Raw genomic sequence first — 21,085 nt, forward strand, 5'->3', positions numbered from 1 at the left:
TTAAGCTCTTCAAGAATTTTTCTCAACCAAATAGCTTGACATGCACGTGAAGTTGATGCAACAAATTTAGCTTCAATGTTGATAAAGTAACAATTGATTGTTTCTTCGAAGTGCATGGAACAACCGCTTGATCTAAGAAAAAAATCATATCCTTAAGTTCTTTTTCTATCATCTCGATCTCCTTCAAATCTGATTGTTCTCCTTTCTTATAGTAGAGACCAAGTTCTTGTGTTCGTTGTCGGCATCATAAAATCCTCTTAACAACTTAAAAATGCATTTCTGTAGGATTCTCAATGTATCTGCTTATGAGACTGAAAGAATACATAATATCCGACATTGTTGCTGTCAAATACATTAAGCTTCTAACAATTTACTTGTAATATGTGTTGTCAATCTTCTTTCCTTCACAAATTTTTGTTATCTTCAAACCATAGTCTACGGGAGTACTTGCATAATTACACTTCTTCGTATTAAATCTGCACAAAACTTTTTGAAAACGTTTCTTTTGTGAAATAAAAATCTCATAAGTAGATTGAACTACTTCATACCAAGAAAATGATGCATCTTGCCAAGATCCTACATATCAAACTCAACCATCATGGACTTCTTAAATTTTCTAAACATGACACTATCATTTTCAGAGAATATAAGATCATTAACATATAAACAAACAGTGAGATTTTTCCTTCATCTTCAATTTTGTACAAAGTTTATAATCATATGAACTTTTTTGAAAACATACCTTAAAAAATAAGTCTCAATTCGACTATACTAAGCTCGTGGAACTTGCTTTAACCCATACAAAGTTTTTTTCAATTTATACACTTTATGCTCATTTTCAACTTAATATAACAAGGAGCTTGATGGATACATATATGTTCTTCCAAGTCTCCATGTAAAAACGTCGATTTCACAGCCAAATAGAAGATATACCATGAATATTGCGCTATTAAGTCAATTACCAATAATACCGAAAGTTTTAATAGGTATTCATTCACCCCCTCTAAACATCTAGCCGGTCCTAACAACATATGAGATTGAGTACATGCTGATAGTCATAGACTAAAAAACGAAAGCTAGCGAAATCCATCATTCATTGTTGCAATTGCAATTATTAAATAACAAAAGGACACTTGGTTATTGTATGTTGTTGAATTAGTTAAATATAATTTGACATAACATATTGATAAAATAATGAATTCCTTCAAAATCATTGCTTAAGAATTGATATGTGCATTAACCGATATTTGAACAGTCGTTTTTTAATTATTTTAATTTAAATTATTTAAATTGTGTTTGTTTCATCCTTTTATTTTAATTTCAATTTAGTTTATTAATTTATTCAAGTTTTTGTTCAAGTTAATTAAAGAATTGTTTTTAATGTTGATTTGTAATATATCAAGTTTTTTCGGACGATATCCGTACATGTTATTAAAGCTTGACATGTACACAGAAATAACGAACAAAATTACATAACGAAAAGTAAATTATTTAAAATAAACATGTGAAAACATGTAAATTTAATATATGTAATTAATATGAATTTATAAAAAATATAAATTTCAATTTTATTTATTATATCAACTAATTTTATCTCAAATAAAATCGTTTCCACGTGCATCGCACGTGCACTGTTCTAGTATACATATATATATATGTATATATATACATATATATATATATATATATATATTTTATTAAATATAAGAAAATATTTAAAATAATTCACAAAAAATCCCATGAGACCGTCTCATCATCTTCTATAGAATATCAAATCTTAAATAGCCATTAAAATAATTACTCCATTTGTTCTCATTATATAAGTTACTTTTCTTTTTTCGATTCTCTCAAATATATAAACATATATCCATATTTAATCATATTTTTTTATTAATATATTTCTATTTAATTTAATATCTTGTAATTATGTAATTTAGACGACGGCATTCCAAAGAAATCAACAAACAAATCTGTGTGACACTTACAATAAAGATAAATGAAGTGACACCAGTTCTTACAAGCAGCTTGTTAGCAAGTTTACTTACACAAAATATATGTAGCAACATGTATACTTATGTATCACCCCATGTCATCATCTACCACAAAATTATGTAATAGTTCCCAATTTTCCATAGTTTGTCACGCTGAAATTTTATTCACATATTGCCTAAGATTCAGTACCGAACACAGATGTGTGTTCAAATCCAAGACTAGTCAATTTTTCATCTCTTGCGTTTGGACTTGAGAGATGTAGCTGACTGTGAGCCGCTGTGCCAGTTTCGCTTTCGTTGGTTGATGAACCAGTTGTTTATTTGCTTCAGCTGCAACCCTGTCTGCTCCACAAGCTTTGCCTTGTCATCTTCCTGCAAGAGTGGTAAAATTACATGGTACTTGTCAGGGTGGTTATCACTGTGTTTTTTGCTCTTTCTTGACTCTAACTTAAGTTCGGATATGACACAAAGACTGCTGCAGTCGACCAGAATTGTATGTGAATCAGCAGAGACAATATAAACTATTAGCCATATAGATTTTGACTTTGGTTCTTTTTATCTTTATCGGAATTATGCATAATAAATATAATAACAAGATTTCAATTGTAGAGAATACATACATTTTTTTTTGGTTCGTTTACAATGATTGGATTGTTTAATGAATAAGTAGCCAGACATTTATAGGTTCAAAGTTGCGGGAGCTGGTTTTGAGATATCAAGAAACAAGATATCTAGAAAAGACACTTACAGTTGGATAAGGCCACTTCGCGTGCTGCTGCCACCAGTTCTTCAGAGTAGTAGTTGTGTCACCAGGTAATTTTCCGGCCCTTCTTTTTCTTAATATCTCCTCTCTCACATCTTCAATTTTCGACTTAAATCCCTGAAAAATCATAGCTTGAATCAAACTGCATTCGTATATTATAATCTACTGAGTTACCTGCTTTGAAACAGCTTTTTTATTCAAAGAAAAAAATTCACCTGTTTCAGCTCGATTTTCAGTTCTTGCCTCACTCTCTCCATTAAAGACCTCTCTGATTCTGTCGGAAGCAATGGACCAAATCCCATCAAGTCATGACCATCAGCCATTGATTGATCTAAAGAGAAATCCATCTGTAGCTCATCTTCATCATCTGACATAGTCGCACCAGTTCCTTCTCCCAGAGTTGCACCTGTGGGGAACAAAATAACCAAATTCTCAATGTTGGTCATGGCCTGGAAAGCTTCAACCGCAAGATGTTTTTACTTCTTGACCACTTTAAGTTATTAAACCTTGGCAAGCAGTGTGCAAATTTAGTGCAAGGACTTAAATGGAACAATGCTAGTTATATCAAACATATGTTCTTAAGAACATTCGCCGAATATAGAGCAAGAGAATATGGGCAAAATGCCCTATAGGTAATTGATTTATGCTCTAATATAATAGTTGGTTGGTTCTCAGGCTAGAAATATCTTTCCAAAGTGGAGAGAACTATCTCTAGTTAATTCTGCAAAGTATGCTTGCAGGCTGCTCGGAAGTGGTTACACAAAACCAGATATACAGCTAAAGAATGTGCCTACTTTACACTGGAGACCATAAATTGTATGGCAAGACACTCAGAGATAATTCATTATCTTTTTAAAAGAAGGGTGCGAAGAACAGTATTCTTCTCAAGCATCTAACTAATTTTTATCAGACTTAGAATGCTGTTCCTTGTTATGACCGTCCACCAGAAACTAAATATAATTGTCAAATTGGACTAAGAAGTCTTTGCTTAATCTTGATGTCAAAATATACGAATACAGATGTTCTAACTCCACTTATGCTTCCTAGTTACTCTAAAGTTAGATTTCGTCTAGTGAATAAACTCACCTAAAAGCAGTAGTCCTGAAAAACCAAACATTGAAAATTTTACTTACAACACAAACTTGTGTCTATCTTATTTTGCATCTTCTCATTTGTATCAACATCCTTAATTTCTACTAAAGTTTATCGGGGTTGCATTCAACATATCAAAGTATAGTTTGAGATGTAAGTTCCAACGTTAATTTTGACCATGGGAAGTAGCATAAATATTAAGATATAACATAACACATCCTCATTGGTTTGTAGAGGTAGATTTATAAATATTAGTTGGTTGGTTGTCACTTAATTGTTACATCCATCACCCCAACCAACCATAACTCTCCAAACCATATAAACTAATCCTCAGTGGATCCCACCACACCCACCTGTAGTTGTATAGTCACACTACCTTACAGAATCCTTAAATCCTTCTCTGGTCCTTTGACTACCAAATGTGAATCAATATATACAAAAGAATTACGAAATGAAATAAGCAAAATCTCATGCCAAATTGGAATATAAACTATAGTATTTCATATTAGGTTTGGTTGTATCACATCTCTAAACTCACCAAACAATAATGCCAATTTATGAATTTCTTGCTAGGTGTGGACTGTTAAGACACCCCATAAAATAAATTACATTAAATGATACACAACCGACACTTTCCTAATCATCTTAGCATGCCTACTCATTATCTGCAAAAATAAGACTAAAATTTTCACTTGTAGTGCTTTGTTAAGTTGATGTTCCTGGTTGGATGAAATTAAAAGGCGTAATACAAGTGGCCAATCAATGGGTATACAGGCTGATCAGTTGATTCGCTAACATTTAAAATCTAGGATCTGACTCATGGATAAAGTTAACAAGGACAAGAAAGGAACTTAAGGAAGAAAAAGTTCAGAAGTACTGTCTAAGGATGAATTTATTACGCAACTAGAGACAGAACTGCCATTTGAAGTTCGTACCAAAATAATGAATTAACAGGTAGAAAATTCGAAATAAATGAGAAGAAACCATTAATTTACCAGTTATAGATTGTAAATTTTGCTCGATTTCACGGCAGGCCATGACAGCTTCAACAGCATGGACTCTGACATGTAGCTGCAGCTGCTCTCTGAATGAACACAAGACCAACAAATACTGTGCCTATATCATTCAAATAAAAAAGCAGTGAACAACTGAGAAGTTTTTAAAAAATGAAGGGGAAAAAACGAAAAAAATTCAAAAAGAATTCGAAGAAACCCATATCAGAAAACGAAAAACACGCCACGGGATTTCGTGAAAGTGAAAAAAAGAAGAAAAACATACCAAGAAATTGTCAAGCTCTTGCCTTTCGTGTGGAGAGAGTGAATGATTGTTATTGTGGGCATAAGCCTGCAAGATGTGGTGAGACTGAGAGAGCTGCGCATCAAGTAACGGCAGTTGATCAATAGGCGTGGCCACACGAAGGCATGACACATGTGCAGCCAGAAGCTGCTCGTACCACGGGTTGGCGGCGATCTCCGCCTTGAGTTGGTGGTGGTGCTCGACAGAAACCGCCATGGACCCATCACTAAATCCACCAGTACCTCCAGAACCCATCATGGTCACCCCTTGTTCTTGCATAACAGATATTTTCGTGGCCCCAAAGGTCCGGTCTTTTTCACCCTACACGATTACCCCCTTTTTCTATATGCAAGTAGTGGAACAGTGCAGTGAAGTAGAAACAAACGAAAAAAGAGGAAGCTGTGTGGAGATCAAAGCAAAAAGTAGAGAGTTTCACAGGTGAGGACCACTGGTGGGAAAAAGGGTTTCCGCGTTCAGACAAGCAAACGATGTTTTCATGTGAAACATATATATTTTTGGATTTACTTCAGATTTTGCATGATAATTTTGTGTAAATTTTCTGAAGGGAAGAGGAAAAACATAGGCCGTTTCTTGATCTTGATGGTTTGGGATCACAAACAGACAACTTTCTGCACCGACTCAGCGACCTTGCTCATATTTATGTCACCGGAGAATATAAAAAACAAAATAATATGACAATCATATATTTTAAAAAATATGATAGTACAAAAAAAAAGGATACTGTTTTCAGTGAAATTTTTTTTGCTGTTTTTCCCTGAAATTATATTTACAAATTCGTGTATTCTCATAATTCACCATGTAATTAAGTATAGATAGGCGAAGGCACTGTAAAGAGTGATAGATGCATAAAAAGTGTATGTCTCGAACGTGAGTGAAAAATCATATGTGACTTATTATATATTAAAAAAATCCTTATGTGATAATTTACGCCACACAAAAAAAAAAAAAAAAACTTTTGTAACACAATATACAAGCCATTTTTGTAAGATAAATCTTTTATTCAGATCACTAAAAAAAATTTATTATGAGTAAGACTGATTTATAGTTTTTTTTTTTTTTTGTATTAAACGTATTATCGATGGTCTCACTCACTCTTTATTTATTAGAAATGAAATTAAAAAATACAGGTTATGTATATGTTTCTATATACATATATATTGTAAAATATATAATATATACGTTAATAACACACAATATGTGATGGTAATTGCTAGTACATATTATAGATAAATCAATTATTTTCTTAATTTTTCAAAATAATTATAATCAATGATTCTAAAGAAAACAATGGTAAAATCTAGAATGGTTGGTACAAACTCCCATTGATTTATTTTTTTTTTTCAATCGTATTTAAGAAAGTCGGCTAAAAGTAGTTGAGGTGTCACTATTTTATTTTGCTTTTCAGTTTTGGCCTAACTTGTCAAATATGACTTCCTACCAAATATTATATTGACTTATTATTATACCAAGGAATCCCTAAATTCACTCCATAAATTTCTTATGCTAATACTATAATAATTAAATGAAAAACATAATATTAAAATTTCAGGGACAAGTTTTTATTTAAAAATAAAAAAATAAATGTCCTTATCAATCTTTCACTTTATTGATTAAAAAAACTCAAATAATGCTGTAAGATTTATCTTTATATGATAGATCTTCTATTCATGAGTCATGAAAATGTATTGTTTTTTTACTATAACTATAAATTGGGTCAACCCGTATCATAAATATAAATTTATTAGATCGTCTCATGAAATATCTACTAAAAAATACAATATCAAAGATTCCACAAAAATCTATATTGCATATGCAAAATTTGCTAATCATATATTTTGATTAATTTAAAAAAAGAAAAAATCTTGCTTGCCCACTCATACAAGTTATCTTTTGACTTCATCCATGAATTGGAAGTTAAACATGAAATAAATTTTTTTTTAATATAACAGTTTAAAAATTAAATATCAGCTCACTAATTAAGCCCAATAATTGATACCGTGTATTAAAATACTCAAATGCACATTCATAAGGCCGGGCCAACGAAACCGGCCCGAAATAATCTTTGCATTTGTACTTGTATGTTCGGGATTGTTTTTTTTATTACAACACACGCGGGAGGATTTGTATTCAGAGAGCCAACTAATCTGACAGGAGGTGAGAGTTAAAAAAAAAACTCAAAATGAACTTACATAGCATATTGAATATTAATGATAATTATATTCATTTATATGTAATATTTTGATATTTAATTAAAAAAAATTATATAAAATCTAGCTTGTCTAGTGAAAATAAACTATTTATGCATCACTGGATCAGTCCCTCGTGATAGCTCGTCAGAGACCTATTCGGGCCAATGTATTAATATTAATAATTATAAAATGAAGCATTGAAATTGATACAAATAAACCAAGACAAAAATTTGTGTGAGACGGTTTCACGGGTCATATTTGTGAGACGGATCTCTTATTTGGGTCACCAATGAAAAAGTATTACTTTTTATGCTAAGAGTATTATTTTTTATTGTGAATATGGGTAGGATTGACCCGTCTCACAGATTATGACCCGTGAGACGGTCTCAAATGAAACTCACTTATAAACCAAAGCTTCAATGTAAGGATCAACTATGCGACTCTCGTTTGTGTCGAGTATTTAATTTTTCCTCCAATTCTTGATGGTAAGCTCAAACCATGAGTTCGTTGATCAAACTTTGCCCATGAATAAAAATCCAAAAGTTTAAAATTTTCTATTCCCTTTTTATTTATTTATAATTCAATAGCTTTTTTTTTATTCGACGACGATGAAATTCACCGTCGCTATCATTCAATGCACATTAATAAACTTTGAAACTAATACAATAACTTGTAAATAACGCTATTATTTTCATTCGAAAATTATTGTAATTTTGGAGTATTGTACTTTTCAATTATTGTAATATTCGATTATTGTACTTTTCAATTATTTGATTAATTTTAAATAGATGCCGTTCGTAATATAAGATAAAATTATTTTACGCAATAAATACATTTTAAATAAATAATATTATTTATTTTAAATAATAATCATTTAAAATGTGTAAAAAAATTGAAATTATATTTATTTAATGTAAAATAATAGTAAGATGAATGAGTGGACATCGGGACCCACACAAAAATAATGAGTGTAAATATTAAAATGAATGTGGGAGAATAGATGTGTTAATGTAATGTGTATGTAGCATGTGGACCCTACGATTTTTGATGAGGTGGTGGGTGTTAGTTATAACACCCACCAATGCGGGTGCCCTTAGATCTCTAACAATTAATGACCAAACTTTTTGTGTCCGAAAAATCGGTCGCTGATGAGTCTCTATTCCTTGTCAGAGACCGATTAGAGTCCGTCTGCGTTTTCGAGAATGAAGAAATATAAGAAACTTCAAATTTCACTAAGATATTAGTAGTCTATGATTAAATTTTTTTCCCTCTCAACTTCTAATTAAACAACTATATATTATTATATATAGTAATTATTACAATAACTGAGTAAATAATCATCACCACATTATTGGCTCGATCGCTTATCAAAATAAATAATATTTTGCGAGTGATTGAATTAGGGCCACAAGAATCATTACTCAATGCGTACACTCAAGATGAGGATTTTAGACTTGAGAAACTATAACTGGCGAATCTTTAAATTACAAACAAAACAAAGATAACAAATTAAAACTGAAGATCAAAATCTTAAAAGATAAACATGAAATAACAAATTTGTGATTTTTTTCTAAATTAAAATAGCATCATCTTATTTTTATAAACATTCAACCTTAGACTTCTTATTCAAGATTGATTTTGTTCTCTCTTTTTCATTTATGAAAACATTTTTTAATCTGGAAACACATTTTATTTGTCCATGTAAATTATATATGTCGTGCCCAAATGAATTTAGACTTGTTGAGTTTATCTTTTAGAATTTTAACAATAAATCAAACCTCTTTAAGTAACAAATTAACTTCAATTTGAAGACACTAAGCGTAAGAGTTAAGAATATGTAAAAACAAAAATTTGATAAAAAAAATATAGTTGCCTCGTCTTGTCACTCTAAGACAACCCTCGTCCCGTCTCAGTTGTACCTGGATTTTAAGATTATGCATGTTCACAAGTTTCAATTAGCTGATATTAAAAACATGGATATATCATCGTCACATAAGCATGTACACTAAGACGACGTTTGATGCGAAAGATAAAACATTAAATGATCACATGTACAACTTTATCTCATATAACGTTTGATAAATTTCTACATATAATTAAAGTCTATAACATCACCGTTATTCACGTATATTGATACATGAACCAAATGACGCCTAATAATTTTTTTTACTTAAAAATCATATATGTGTAATAGAATCACTAAACCCACGATTAACTGCTTCATGATATATGTTAATTTTTAATCCATTCTAATTATCTAATATATTTTTCGAGTCTAATGTTTTTGAGACATGGAGTAATATGTTGGTAATAATTTTTCTTGTGTGGAATGGTAACGGTGGTTAGGGCAGCGAAATGATGGTCACACTCACGTTTGGAAGGTTGAAGAGAAGTGGAGAGTGGACCCAAAGTAATTAAATCCTAACCATATTCTACGAAAAAGTCTTTAAATTGACAAAGCAATATATAAATACAAAGGGTTGTTTTCAAACATTAATTTTTTTTTAACATTTTCTATTTCTCTTTTTTATTTTGAAGAAGAAACAATGTAACATTTTCAGCATGATATAATACTACCTCCGTCTCGATTATATAGGCTTCATTTTTTCCAACCGTCTCAAATATATGGTTAAATTCTTATATTTAGTAGCATTTTTATTAGTTTTACTAATATATACTAGAGTAGGTCTCTTTTGACGGTCTCACAGATTTTTATTCGTGATACATGTCAACATTATCCATATTTACAATAAAAAGTAATATTTTTTAATCGGTGTCTCAAATAGAATATCAGTTTCACGTAATTGAACAATGAAACCATCTCATAGAAGTTCTTGTGTACATACTAATATATCCCTGTTAAATAACTCTTGAAAAATATACAACCATTTTTAATAAATAAAATTAAATTAAATAATGATATAATATGTGGAAAGACGAAAAGTCAAGAAATGCTACAAGGATTTTGCATGCATGGACAGAACATGTACATTAGTACATACATGTAAGATCTCTCTTGTTTTCACCATTTTCCAAACTTGTTATTTCCGAAGTGTGATTAAATTTAATAATCAGATTTACTCGTTTGCTGGCATATCGTTCTTCCAACTTCTGACGACGATATGTACAGTCCGTGTGAATAAATATCTAATAGATATTATAATCTTTCTTTATGTACGTATCTGTCTACAGATACACACACAACCACGCACACTTTTTGAAAGACATGGTGTTTGAGTTCGCTTGGATTGCATCTCGCGTGCATATACAAAGGAACCTAACATGACTCAAACGCTGCCCATGTGTGCCGAAATGAATCGGTGACGGGATAACATGACTGAATTTGATTCGGTATGTTTGACCCCAGAAGCTTTTCTTAGACAAAAACTATGAAAAAACTAATCTTCCAGTGTTCGGGCTTTGAAATAATTAACCGCGTAAACGATTTTCAAAATCAACATTATCCAATATCACTGCATCATACGTCACACTTGCAAAGCCATTTGCTTTACACACATACAAGCAGTGTTATGAAGCTCTAAATGCAGTCATGGAATAACAGATCATACTTTCCTAGCATCTACCTGAGCATGACCAGAACACAAAATCAAGAGGATGCCATTAACATCTCAATTATTATGACTAGAATGAACAATTTACAACTGTGAGATACAAAAGCAAATTTATGTAGCTGAAAAATGTGATATCTATCTACATGAAAAAACGACATGATGGCGTTAAGCTTGGTTTACATTGCTATGGGATCAAGAAACTGATAATAGCACTCACAGAAGTTTCATGTGCAGAACAAGTAATTACATCACAACGCATTTGTCTTTTGATTTTGATTCCTGCTTCGAGGAAGAGGTGCAATACTTCCCACCACTTCGTGGTACCTGAAAAATTGTTAAGTTAAAGCAAATGAACACAGTAATAAAGGTCAGAATTTTCTATTGGATCAAATGAGCACACTTGTTACCTTGATAAAGTAGAAATATTGTTCAATGATACAAAACAACCCACCTCATTACATTATATTTAGTGTAAAAGGTCCAGCAACTGTGAAATGGTAATAGTTACCAGAGACTTGTGCACTGAGTTATCCTACCACAACTGGTGCTTTTTAACATAAATTGTGAAACAGTAAAAAGTTGGAAGAAAATACACAGGACATGCACAATAAAATTACACCAGATACGTAAGCACGTGTACAAAGGAAAAACACAAAACTACCTGTGGACCGGTGACCATCCTTGAACTGCCACTTACAGCTGATTGCTGCGAAATACGCTGTGGTTGCTGTTGTTGCTCAAATTCTTGTTGCTGGAGAGCTATTGCCAACTGCAAATCAGAACTGCCAAAAACAGCATCCAAGTTACTTACATAAAAGAATTCCCATGACAAGAGGTTTCCTGCTGTCAGAAAATGAAATTTAGAAAATGACAACAGCTGAAAAGGTGCTATGGTGAATAAAAGAAGAACCCAGAATATAAAATGCATTACAGATGCAGAAGAACCGATGAACTGCTTCATATCCATAAACGAATAATAGAGTATTGACCATAGAATAACAAGATAGGCAGCAAATATGAATTGTTTCACCATCGAACAAAGAGAAATCTAAAAAATTTTCCAGGAAAAGATACCACCAACAACGATACACACTATCACAACAAATCTTAATGGAAACATGTGTTAATTAAACATTGGAAACATGGGCCCCAAGCCCCAATTTGACAAATATCAAACTTCGGATGAAGTACAAGGTCACAGTCGGAAATGACTTGTCAATTTTCATCACAAAACCAGATAATTGAGGACAACAGGCCGCAGAAAAGATAAGAGAAATACTTGAAACTTGAATGTTGTTGAGGGGTGCTGTCAATGCTAGCTAGATAGTCCTGGAAACCAAAAGCTCAAATTGATACAGAAAGAAAAGAAAAGAAATAACAGGAAACAGAGATTATTGAAAGTTCCATACTGCAGTAGTAGACATGGCATTCTGTTCATCCCATATGCTGTTGGAATTGTCATCCATCTTGAATACCTTAAAGTTCCCCATCATAAAAACCGTATCACCATTCACCTAATCATGGGAATCAAGTTATGAGATGTGAAGCATGGATGCAATACCAAGTCTAAAAGAGAAGAAGTTGATGTCTACTCCAGTTCTTCAAACACTAATGAACACCGACCAATAAGCAAAGCATAATAATATCTGCATGTGTAACAAGGTTTAGGCAAGGAAAGTAGGAAATAGAGAAAATATGTCCATTCATGGTACATTTGTCACCATGAAAGCCCCTCCATGATTTGTGCTTCAATTGTAATCATGAAAGAACTGGTAAACTGTTAGTTGGCGCTGGATTTGTTGCTACTTCGAGTTTTGATGTCACATATGGGAGTGTCTCTACATTCAGAATCTTCTGAATTTTCATCTATGGACAACTTATAGTTGTTTAGCTTTTAAAACTTTATTTATACGTAGCATAAAGGTGCCTAATACAGTTTAAATGCTTCAGAATACAAATTTAAACAATCCGAATAGCCAAGATTTGAACATCTTTTGATGATTTTGTTGATCTTTGATCACCTAAAAATGTTAGAGAAGTGTCTCATGACTTCATCCAAGTGGAAGGTGTTATGCATGACAATACAAAGGTAGCTTATACCTAAACTGAATAAATATGAAACAAACAGTGTGGAGAACTCGGAAACACGACATGGTATACCTTCCATAATGTTGTCATCTTTGTAACAGTGGTATTCCTGTTAAAAATCACCCAATAATAAAAGCAGAACGAATAATTTCCATGCTATCAGCTCACCTCATTCAGCTGCTCCCACACCAAATCTGGCTGATTTATATAACCTTGGTCTGTCGCTAAAATATACAGTTGGCCTTCATACTGCAAACAAAGTCATAAGGTACAAAACAAACAACTTGCATCAAGAAACAAAACACAGTTCATGCAGTAATTTAGTATTAAAAAATAGAGAGGAAACCATATGGCACATTTTGAAATTAGAATCAACACAAACTTCAACCCCTAAAGCATTTGGAGACGCGAGAATATTATAGGCAATTGATTCATGTATTTGAAAATCGTATTGATAGATAGATTAGCACTCATTTTTATAGTCAAATGGTATATTTATGATTTTTTTTCATTTTTAAGGCCATTTTCTTTTACCTAACAAGATTTTAAGTAACATAATTGTGAATATGGGCATAATAAAATTGTTAAACTCGCTAAATTAGCTTGTAGTAGCTTTACCGCATACTCACTGGACTTTCAGAAGAGATTTCTAATTTTAAAAAATTAACATTCCGATGAATTATTAACATCAAGTATCAATAAAAATAATTTACTTAACATTTAGTTTGTCACAACAGTTGAAAATATCAAATATTATCATATTTTTTATTCAGCATTTCAATATGATATCCATCACTCATTTCAAATTAGGACTTCTTTTTTTGGGAAGAAAAATGTGAGTTTTTACATTATTTGAGAAGCTTCAACATCAATAACTTTTGTACAATAAACAAATGCAGTAGAAGATTTATATTAAAAATCCATATAAGTTTAGGTTACAACCCCATCACTCATTTCAAATGATGTCGTTTTTTAGATTAATTGAGAAACTTCAACGTCAATAATATTTGTGATATTACAATAAAATTGAATTTATCAATTTATAAAAAAAATCTCCATTTATGTAGAATAACAAATAGCAAGCAGGCCATGTAGGAACTTCATTTTTTTTGTGAAGAACAAAAGAATAGTAGTCTTAAACATAAAATAATGGTTCAATCAGTGTAACAATTTGACTAAAAAGAGAAGACTTGTGTTTCAAGCCATAAATATGAAAACCTATGAACAAATGTACCATGTTGATATTTTCTCATGTAGCAAATGTTTCTCGTCCATTATGACTTAGGAGAAAAAGATTCTGATTTTTCACGAAACTTGAACAATCAACAAGCATTAACAGGAAAAGTCAAAATGATGTATTATGGCAACTTGACTTCTTTAATTATATAGCCCACACTTCTATATTTTTCAAAGTCTAAGATGGGGCAGAGTAGAATTTGGATCCATTCAGTAATCTTTCGTCCCTTGTTAAACATCCTGGACCTAGTGATGTAGGCATGTCATCAACCACACAAAAAAAGGGATAATTTCATCATTATTCAAACCAATACATCAACCCCAGAAAGGTGAGCATCTTCCACGCACTGTCATACTAATATGGTAAATATCTCAGTCAATAACAAAATAGTTAATATTACAAAGTATAAACTTAGTAAACAAGTTGCAATAGTTTATTGGGGATCAAGAAAACAGTTGCTAGTAGAAACAGATATAGATGACAATGCCAATTGCTGCATACTAACCTTAAACATAGTGTTGAAATGATTATTTCTGAAAAACACGCAAAGCTCACGTTCCCTCACTTTGTCTTGTAAGCAAAATAGGCTGCAGAACACAACAAAAAATCAGAAACTAATCTTCTAAACCATGGGGCAACACAGCAAACAAACATACCCAAATATAGTTAACTGACTAGCGCTGTTCTTCATAAAGTTCTGGATCAGTTCCCCTAATGATCAATCCAAAATGACGAAATGAATTAACACAAACATCCTACATCTTTAGGAATTAAAATAATTAAATAAGAATGACAGTGTTACTTTTTCCAATGGTATAAATAAACTAGGTCAGACGCTAATGAATCGATGTTTTCATTCATTTGTGGCAGTTTCACCTTGTCTTATAGATATTCTGTCTTTGCTGTTAAGGTCACTGTCATCCACACGATCTTTATCCAATTGCTCTGCAAGCACCACTTCACCTTCATAAACAGGCTCTCGATTTTCATAAACTACAGCTTCTGGCTTGAATATGCATTCTTCACCTTCATAAATGGGTTCACCACTGTCAATGCTTGGAATGAATACTTCAGGCTCAGCACTGATATGCATTTGGCCGCTAGATGAATCCGTAACAATGGTGGTGGTCAACATGCTAGCAGAATCTCCTGCTTTAAAACCATTCTGATTCTCTCTTGGTTTCACTGAGTCAGTAGTGGAAGTGAAGCCACTCTGAGCATGCTCACTTCTGGATTTATCTCGAAAGCTATCGGACACAGATGGAGGATCTTGTCTAAATGAAACAGAATGAACATTTTCATTCTCAGCTCCAGAACCACTGTTTTCAGCCACATTTTTATGATGTCCTGTAGATTCTTCATGAGTAGGTTGGATACAGAAGTTTTGCGGATAAGTGTTTGAGATTGAACAATCAGCTTCTGGTGAAAGTACTTCAGGGCATTTTAGATCTATAGTATCATTGCTCAGAACGTTGATATTATCTGACATAAATGTCCCTGCCTTTACAGGTCCATCGGTAACATTTTTTTCCAATGCTTCTGAATGTGTTGCCAGTTCGGTTTTATTGATTTGTGCAATCTCATGGAAATTTACATCAGGAACGACGCCACCAACTGGGGGATATGAAGTTTCACCCTCTGACAACTTTAGGACTCTGAGGAGCTCTGCTTCTTCCTCAATGTCGGCTTTTTTTGCTCTATGAGGAGAATCATCAAAGGATTGGCCTCGGGAAAGACAAGGTGAAGGCACTCCAAGAGTTGCAGTTGTTGCAGCCACAAAATCAACACTATCACCTTCTTGATTGTTTTTATCATCACTCATCTCCAAAGTTTGTGTGTCCAATGAAACAAGCTCCCCCATGAGAGAGTTATATGATTTTGATCCAATCGCATCAGCAGTTTCATGGTCCTGGTAAACATCAACAGAAGAAACCATCATTAAAATATAAATAAGCATGAATGCCTGAGGTTTTGAAAAAGAAAATCAGCGATAGCTAAAGCTTAAAAGGTCAAATAAGAATCACAGACAGATGCCATTGCACCATACCAGGAGAGATTAGTAAATTTCAGCACCTGACTAAAATCATTTTGACCCAAAAATCAACAAACCAAACCTCTCAATACTTTTGCACTCCACCTTAATTCTAATGAAACTATCATCAAAACATTTTCTGCTGGAAGCTGATTTCTTGACATTTGAAGACCCTGAATCAATAATCAGATTCACATGTGCTCTATCATCCGCCAATGAATAAAATTTTGGCATCCAACAAATAATTAACGTTCAAAAGAAAAAAGGTAGCAAAGAACAACATATTCATGTGAACTAGAAATTAAAATATTTCAGTCACTTTTTCAAACCACCTAGCATTCTAGCCTTGTTGAGAAGGTTGATTTTTAGTGGAAAATACATGTTTTTCTTTGCCAATCAATTTATCAAGGAAAAAATGTTTGAGATATAACATGTTCGAATAGATTAATTAGTTTGGCAAGAAAAATAAGTTTTAACAAACAAGAAATACCATAAAAAATAAATGGTCGAACAACTCGACAACATCTTTCTTCGTTTCACATATTTATTTTCACATTGCAATATCCCCCGGCAATGCATCATTGATTTTTGAGGTCTCTGAATGGGGTAAAACATTGTTGCATATCCCTTGTTTTACCATTCAACCAGGCCTGGCGGGAAATCAAGTTTTCCATGTTTGAATATTCTGAGCTATGAATCGATTATTCACTCGAGTTAATTTAGACTACATTCTGATATATCGCTTCAAACATTTTAATCTCATACCATTACATGGTAAACTTCTGGGATTGAAAATGAGTCAAATCAATCATGCAACATAATGAAATAGCACAAAATTTGAAAATATCCATTAATTTTGGCATCATTTAGAAGAATAATGAAAGTTATTAATTTAAATAACCTTAAATTTTTTCATGTCTGAATCCAAGTCTACCCTTGCCAATTGCAATACCCCTCAATATGACAACTCTGTTACGCAATTACGCATAGTAGATTGGCACTTTGGTCGGCTGAGTGGTCCTAAACTAATACAATGATTCTTCACACTATATCATCTTTGGAAGGAGATATCATCTTTGGAAGGAGACAAATCACCCAATACAAAACCCAAGATCTTAAAGCAGAAGTTCCACTCAAAGCATAGTTTGCATTCAAACATTGTTAACTTAACGCAAAAGATCGTTAAACACATTATTCTGAGAGTAATTTTATGGATCTTTGTTTACTGCATGCCTTCTGGATTAAAACATGTCATGTGAGAAGCTGTGCAAGGTGGAGGAAAGGGCCAAGGAGTACAGTGAGGATACAGGTTATGGGAGGGAATAAAATCCAAAGATTGAGTACAGGCTAAAAATCAAGTTTCGAGCTACGCTTTTGTTAATAGCCTTGTTAATTTTTCTTCACGAGCATAGAATCACCGACTCTAAATTAAGAAGGCTGCTTCCAAGAAACATACCTAAGTAAACCTATACATTGAAATCGAATGTTACTTATCAATCTGTGGATGCAAACAAATACACCGAGAGAGACAGAGCAAATAAGTATATGTAATCTCTAAAAACCCTCATTGCAAAATAACATCCACTGCCATTAAAGCACTCATTAACAAAATGATACAGAACATAAAATGCCTCGGGTGATTGAAAGTGAATAAGATAATAAAACTCATAAAAGAAAATAACAGCCGAAGTATTCAGTATTCAAAAGTTAAATACCACCTGCCGAGCGGTAAGGCACAAGATACATACCTGTGGATCAACAATCCATCCATGATAGAGTGGAATATCCAACAAATCAAATATCGCACACTCTCGAGTAAACTCAAAATCATCGATTCTGAAAAATACAACATTTATCCATCAAATTTACATTGAAAAACAAAGGGTACTCTCATTCAAATCGCAATAGATCACAATAAATAATATATTCTTTACTTATTATGCATATAAAATGAGCGCACCAGGACCACCACCAACATAACCTCTAGCATATAATAGTAGAGTCCAATCTTTGACGAATAATAAAAAGATAATAAGAGCTGTTCTACCTCCTAAATTTTATATTCACATCAATTCCAGTGGTCAGTCTAGGCAGTAGATCAATTGCATCAGCGATGTTCTGTTGTTGATTTTCAACATAACCAGTATCTTTGTTCTGCCAAACAGTTAGCAAGGTCAAACAAATCTAATTAGAAAGGAAAACCACCAAAAAAAAAAGGAAAAAGATCGCTTTAGTTCTGTAAAACGGTGTAAACATATTCCAATGAAGAGTCTATATTCAATTTGTCAATGCTAGTGAATGAATAAGATGGTAATGCACCAAATGCAATTACTTCATTGTTACTGTTTGAATCAATCAACCGCTCTGCAACAAGTGAAAGCAATTTCTCCTGCGAAACCTCGGGAATATCTGGACTCAAATTCAGACTGTTCTTTAGTGAAAGAACGTTACCTATCGTAACATGAAACATCAAATTAATACGACAGAAATTACACAAACAAAATTCAGGTATTTCATGGGAACTGCATACACTCAAAAAGTAAAATTTATGCAGGATATGCATAAATTAGACAATTAAGATATCAAATACAACAAAAATTATCATCCAATGAGTAAGAATGTGTTTGTATCCAAAGTCAGAAAACATGCTATGCCAACATACCAAATCTAAAATAGACTACAATAATCCATTCTAGCAATAGGGACCAAAAAACCAACAGAAAATACTAATGATGTGCCAAGAAATTAGTAATTGAACAAATAGGTTGATACAAACAAATGGAAGTCCACACACAGTTTTTCCAAAAGTATTCCTGCGAAAGAAAATTTAATCATGCGACAAAGACTCATGAAATTCAACAAGATCCAACCCCCTTCTTAATTTCCAACTTCAGATAAATTACTGAACTTTAGTCCAAGCTTGACCGATAGAAATCCATTGTCAAAATAACTCACTGAGTTTCCAAAGTGCCAAGACATGCCTGATCGGAGCACACACCTAGCCCAATATAGATTGTAAATTTGTAATGACATGCTTTGAACACGCAAAACAAGAGTCATCAATAGCAAGAACCAACTCCAAATAAATTCAAGATTCAAATTGCAAGTAATGGAATGAAAACAGAAATTAGTAAATCAACAATTCATAATATCAGCCGCTGTACAAAGTCTTCTTTGATATGCATACAGCCATAATTCACAATTTCAGAAATGCTTTCTTATTAAGATGTGAGAACAATTCCTTCATCCTCAGACGAGTGCCAATAAAATTCCAAGGTGCTATCAACAATCAGAAATGATGAGCCACGTGATAAAATATAAAATAAAAGGCCACAAATGGTCTAAATAATTTTATGTTAAAATAAAATACCCAACCTAGACATACTCTAACTGGGAAAAAAACCTATCGGGTTCTGGGGTGCAACTAAGCTTCTTTTGCAAACGCTTTCCATTTCTTACTTCTCGCCCAAACGTCAACAATTTCAACCCACCCCAACAAAACCATCTGACATTCGCAAGTACCCCCTCTAATGAAGACTGGGGCCAAAAAAGTTTAACTCACAATTCCATTTAAATTTCTAATTTCTAGCATTTCTTCTTCCAATTAAAGGAGTAAATTCTTCATAAAACATAAAACAAACATATATTTTGATACAAATTACGTGGAGGCATACATAAACAAACAATTGTGATAAAGCCCTAGGGATGAAATTACAGATAGCGAGGAGAGGACAAGGGCCATTGTCGTTCTGGAGAATGATCGGAGTCGTCCGTCCTAAGAATTGTACGACTTTTGTTCGGTACACCACCGCTTTTTCGCGTTCTTCCCTCTTCGCCTCGCCATCGGGCTGCGGCTGATCCGAGGCGGAGTTCGAAGAAGGCGGAGAAGTAGAAGAAGAATCCATTTATTTTCCAGGAAAATATTCAGTAATTACCGATTTTGAATGGATCGATTTCTGCTAATTCTAAAAACAGAAGGTGACGTGAAACAATAACAATATATATAGTCACTGAAATTATTTAATTATACGCGTACAATTATATAAAGTTTATATGGTAATAAATGTATAAAACCGGAATTCATAATTTACGTAACTTTAAATTTTAATTTACAAGTTGATTAAATATAAATAATTACAATTTTTTTATTTGCACTTTTTTTTTTGCTAAATGTGATTTTTATTTTTATAACTTGCATATTTTTATCGTTTTTTTACTAGAATCGTTTATGTGACACGTGAATAATGATATCAGTTTTTTTTTAAAGAAAACTTGCATATGAGTAATGATTTTTTTAGAATATCACATGGATTTCTAAAAATTCATGCCAACATGTGTGATCGTTACATAAGCAATTTTCGGACGACAAGCTCGACTGCAATCAAGAAATTACTAATTATGAAATAATACAAGTTGGAGGATAACAATGCAAATTAAATATTAAAATGATCAAACGTAGAAAAGTTGCAAATTACAAGACTCAAAATATAATTTTTCCTCTTAAATACGTAGATTGACATTTAAAAATTAACTATCAAAGTCTTTGATTAAATATATTAAATCACAAAACTCTTATAAACATGTTTTACAAATCAATCCCACGGACATTTTCTATCCAACATGACTTATGAAAAATTATTTTATATGGAAAGCATTATTTTTCATTCTAAATATATATCGAGACGACTGATCTTATAAATATTGATATGTGATACCGACTCACTCATAAAAATATGATTTTAAATGGAAAGTTTTATTATGTTACAACTGTAATACTCACTAAATTAATGGATTAGTTGGGTCG

The 21,085-nt window shown here is 32.6% G+C and overlaps 2 protein-coding genes across 3 annotated transcripts; both read right to left on the bottom strand.

Annotated features, from left to right (window-relative positions):
• Window positions 1–1,957: 1,957 nt before the first annotated feature.
• On the bottom strand, window positions 1,958–5,766 carry LOC140834594 (homeobox protein HD1-like). Its single transcript, XM_073199598.1, has 5 exons — window positions 5,125–5,766; window positions 4,842–4,962; window positions 2,970–3,160; window positions 2,740–2,871; window positions 1,958–2,363 (listed from the first exon to the last, which is right to left on the bottom strand). The coding sequence occupies exons 1-5, from the start codon at window positions 5,419–5,421 to the stop codon at window positions 2,223–2,225; spliced, it is 882 nt and encodes a 293-aa protein (XP_073055699.1). The 5' UTR covers window positions 5,422–5,766; the 3' UTR covers window positions 1,958–2,222.
• A 5,190-nt stretch (window positions 5,767–10,956) lies between these two features.
• Window positions 10,957–20,265, bottom strand: LOC140834595 (uncharacterized). Of its 2 annotated transcripts, XM_073199600.1 has the most exons (13): window positions 19,997–20,265; window positions 18,614–18,732; window positions 18,329–18,435; window positions 18,030–18,117; window positions 15,276–16,158; window positions 15,126–15,194; window positions 14,906–14,960; window positions 14,755–14,836; window positions 13,181–13,261; window positions 12,334–12,438; window positions 12,204–12,253; window positions 11,586–11,706; window positions 10,957–11,248 (listed from the first exon to the last, which is right to left on the bottom strand). In XM_073199600.1, exons 1-13 carry the CDS (start codon window positions 20,184–20,186, stop codon window positions 11,168–11,170), a joined length of 2,031 nt encoding a protein of 676 aa, XP_073055701.1. In that variant the 5' UTR covers window positions 20,187–20,265; the 3' UTR covers window positions 10,957–11,167. The 2 variants fall into 2 exon arrangements, with proteins under 2 accessions (XP_073055701.1, XP_073055700.1); XM_073199599.1 differs by having other exon boundaries at window positions 15,126–16,158; window positions 19,997–20,264.
• Between the last annotated feature and the right edge of the window lie 820 nt (window positions 20,266–21,085).

Source organism: Primulina eburnea, chromosome 6 (genome assembly GCF_022965805.1).
Source record: "Primulina eburnea isolate SZY01 chromosome 6, ASM2296580v1, whole genome shotgun sequence".
In the NCBI taxonomy this organism is placed as follows: Eukaryota; Viridiplantae; Streptophyta; class Magnoliopsida; order Lamiales; family Gesneriaceae; genus Primulina; species Primulina eburnea.

Excerpts from the sequence above, each read along its gene's own strand:
- LOC140834594 (XM_073199598.1), bottom strand. The coding sequence starts at position 5,421 with ATGCAAGAACAAGGGGTGACCATGATGGGTTCTGGAGGTACTGGTGGA. Across the intron at positions 3,161-4,841 it reads AAATTTACAATCTATAACTG|GTGCAACTCTGGGAGAAGGA; the intron begins GTAAATTAATGG and ends TGTTCCCCACAG. Across the intron at positions 2,872-2,969 it reads TGAAAATCGAGCTGAAACAG|GGATTTAAGTCGAAAATTGA; the intron begins GTGAATTTTTTT and ends ATGATTTTTCAG.
- LOC140834595 (XM_073199599.1), bottom strand. The coding sequence starts at position 20,186 with ATGGATTCTTCTTCTACTTCTCCGCCTTCTTCGAACTCCGCCTCGGAT. Across the intron at positions 14,837-14,905 it reads AGTCAGTTAACTATATTTGG|CCTATTTTGCTTACAAGACA; the intron begins GTATGTTTGTTT and ends TGTGTTCTGCAG. Across the intron at positions 13,262-14,754 it reads ATTTCAACACTATGTTTAAG|TATGAAGGCCAACTGTATAT; the intron begins GTTAGTATGCAG and ends CTTTGTTTGCAG.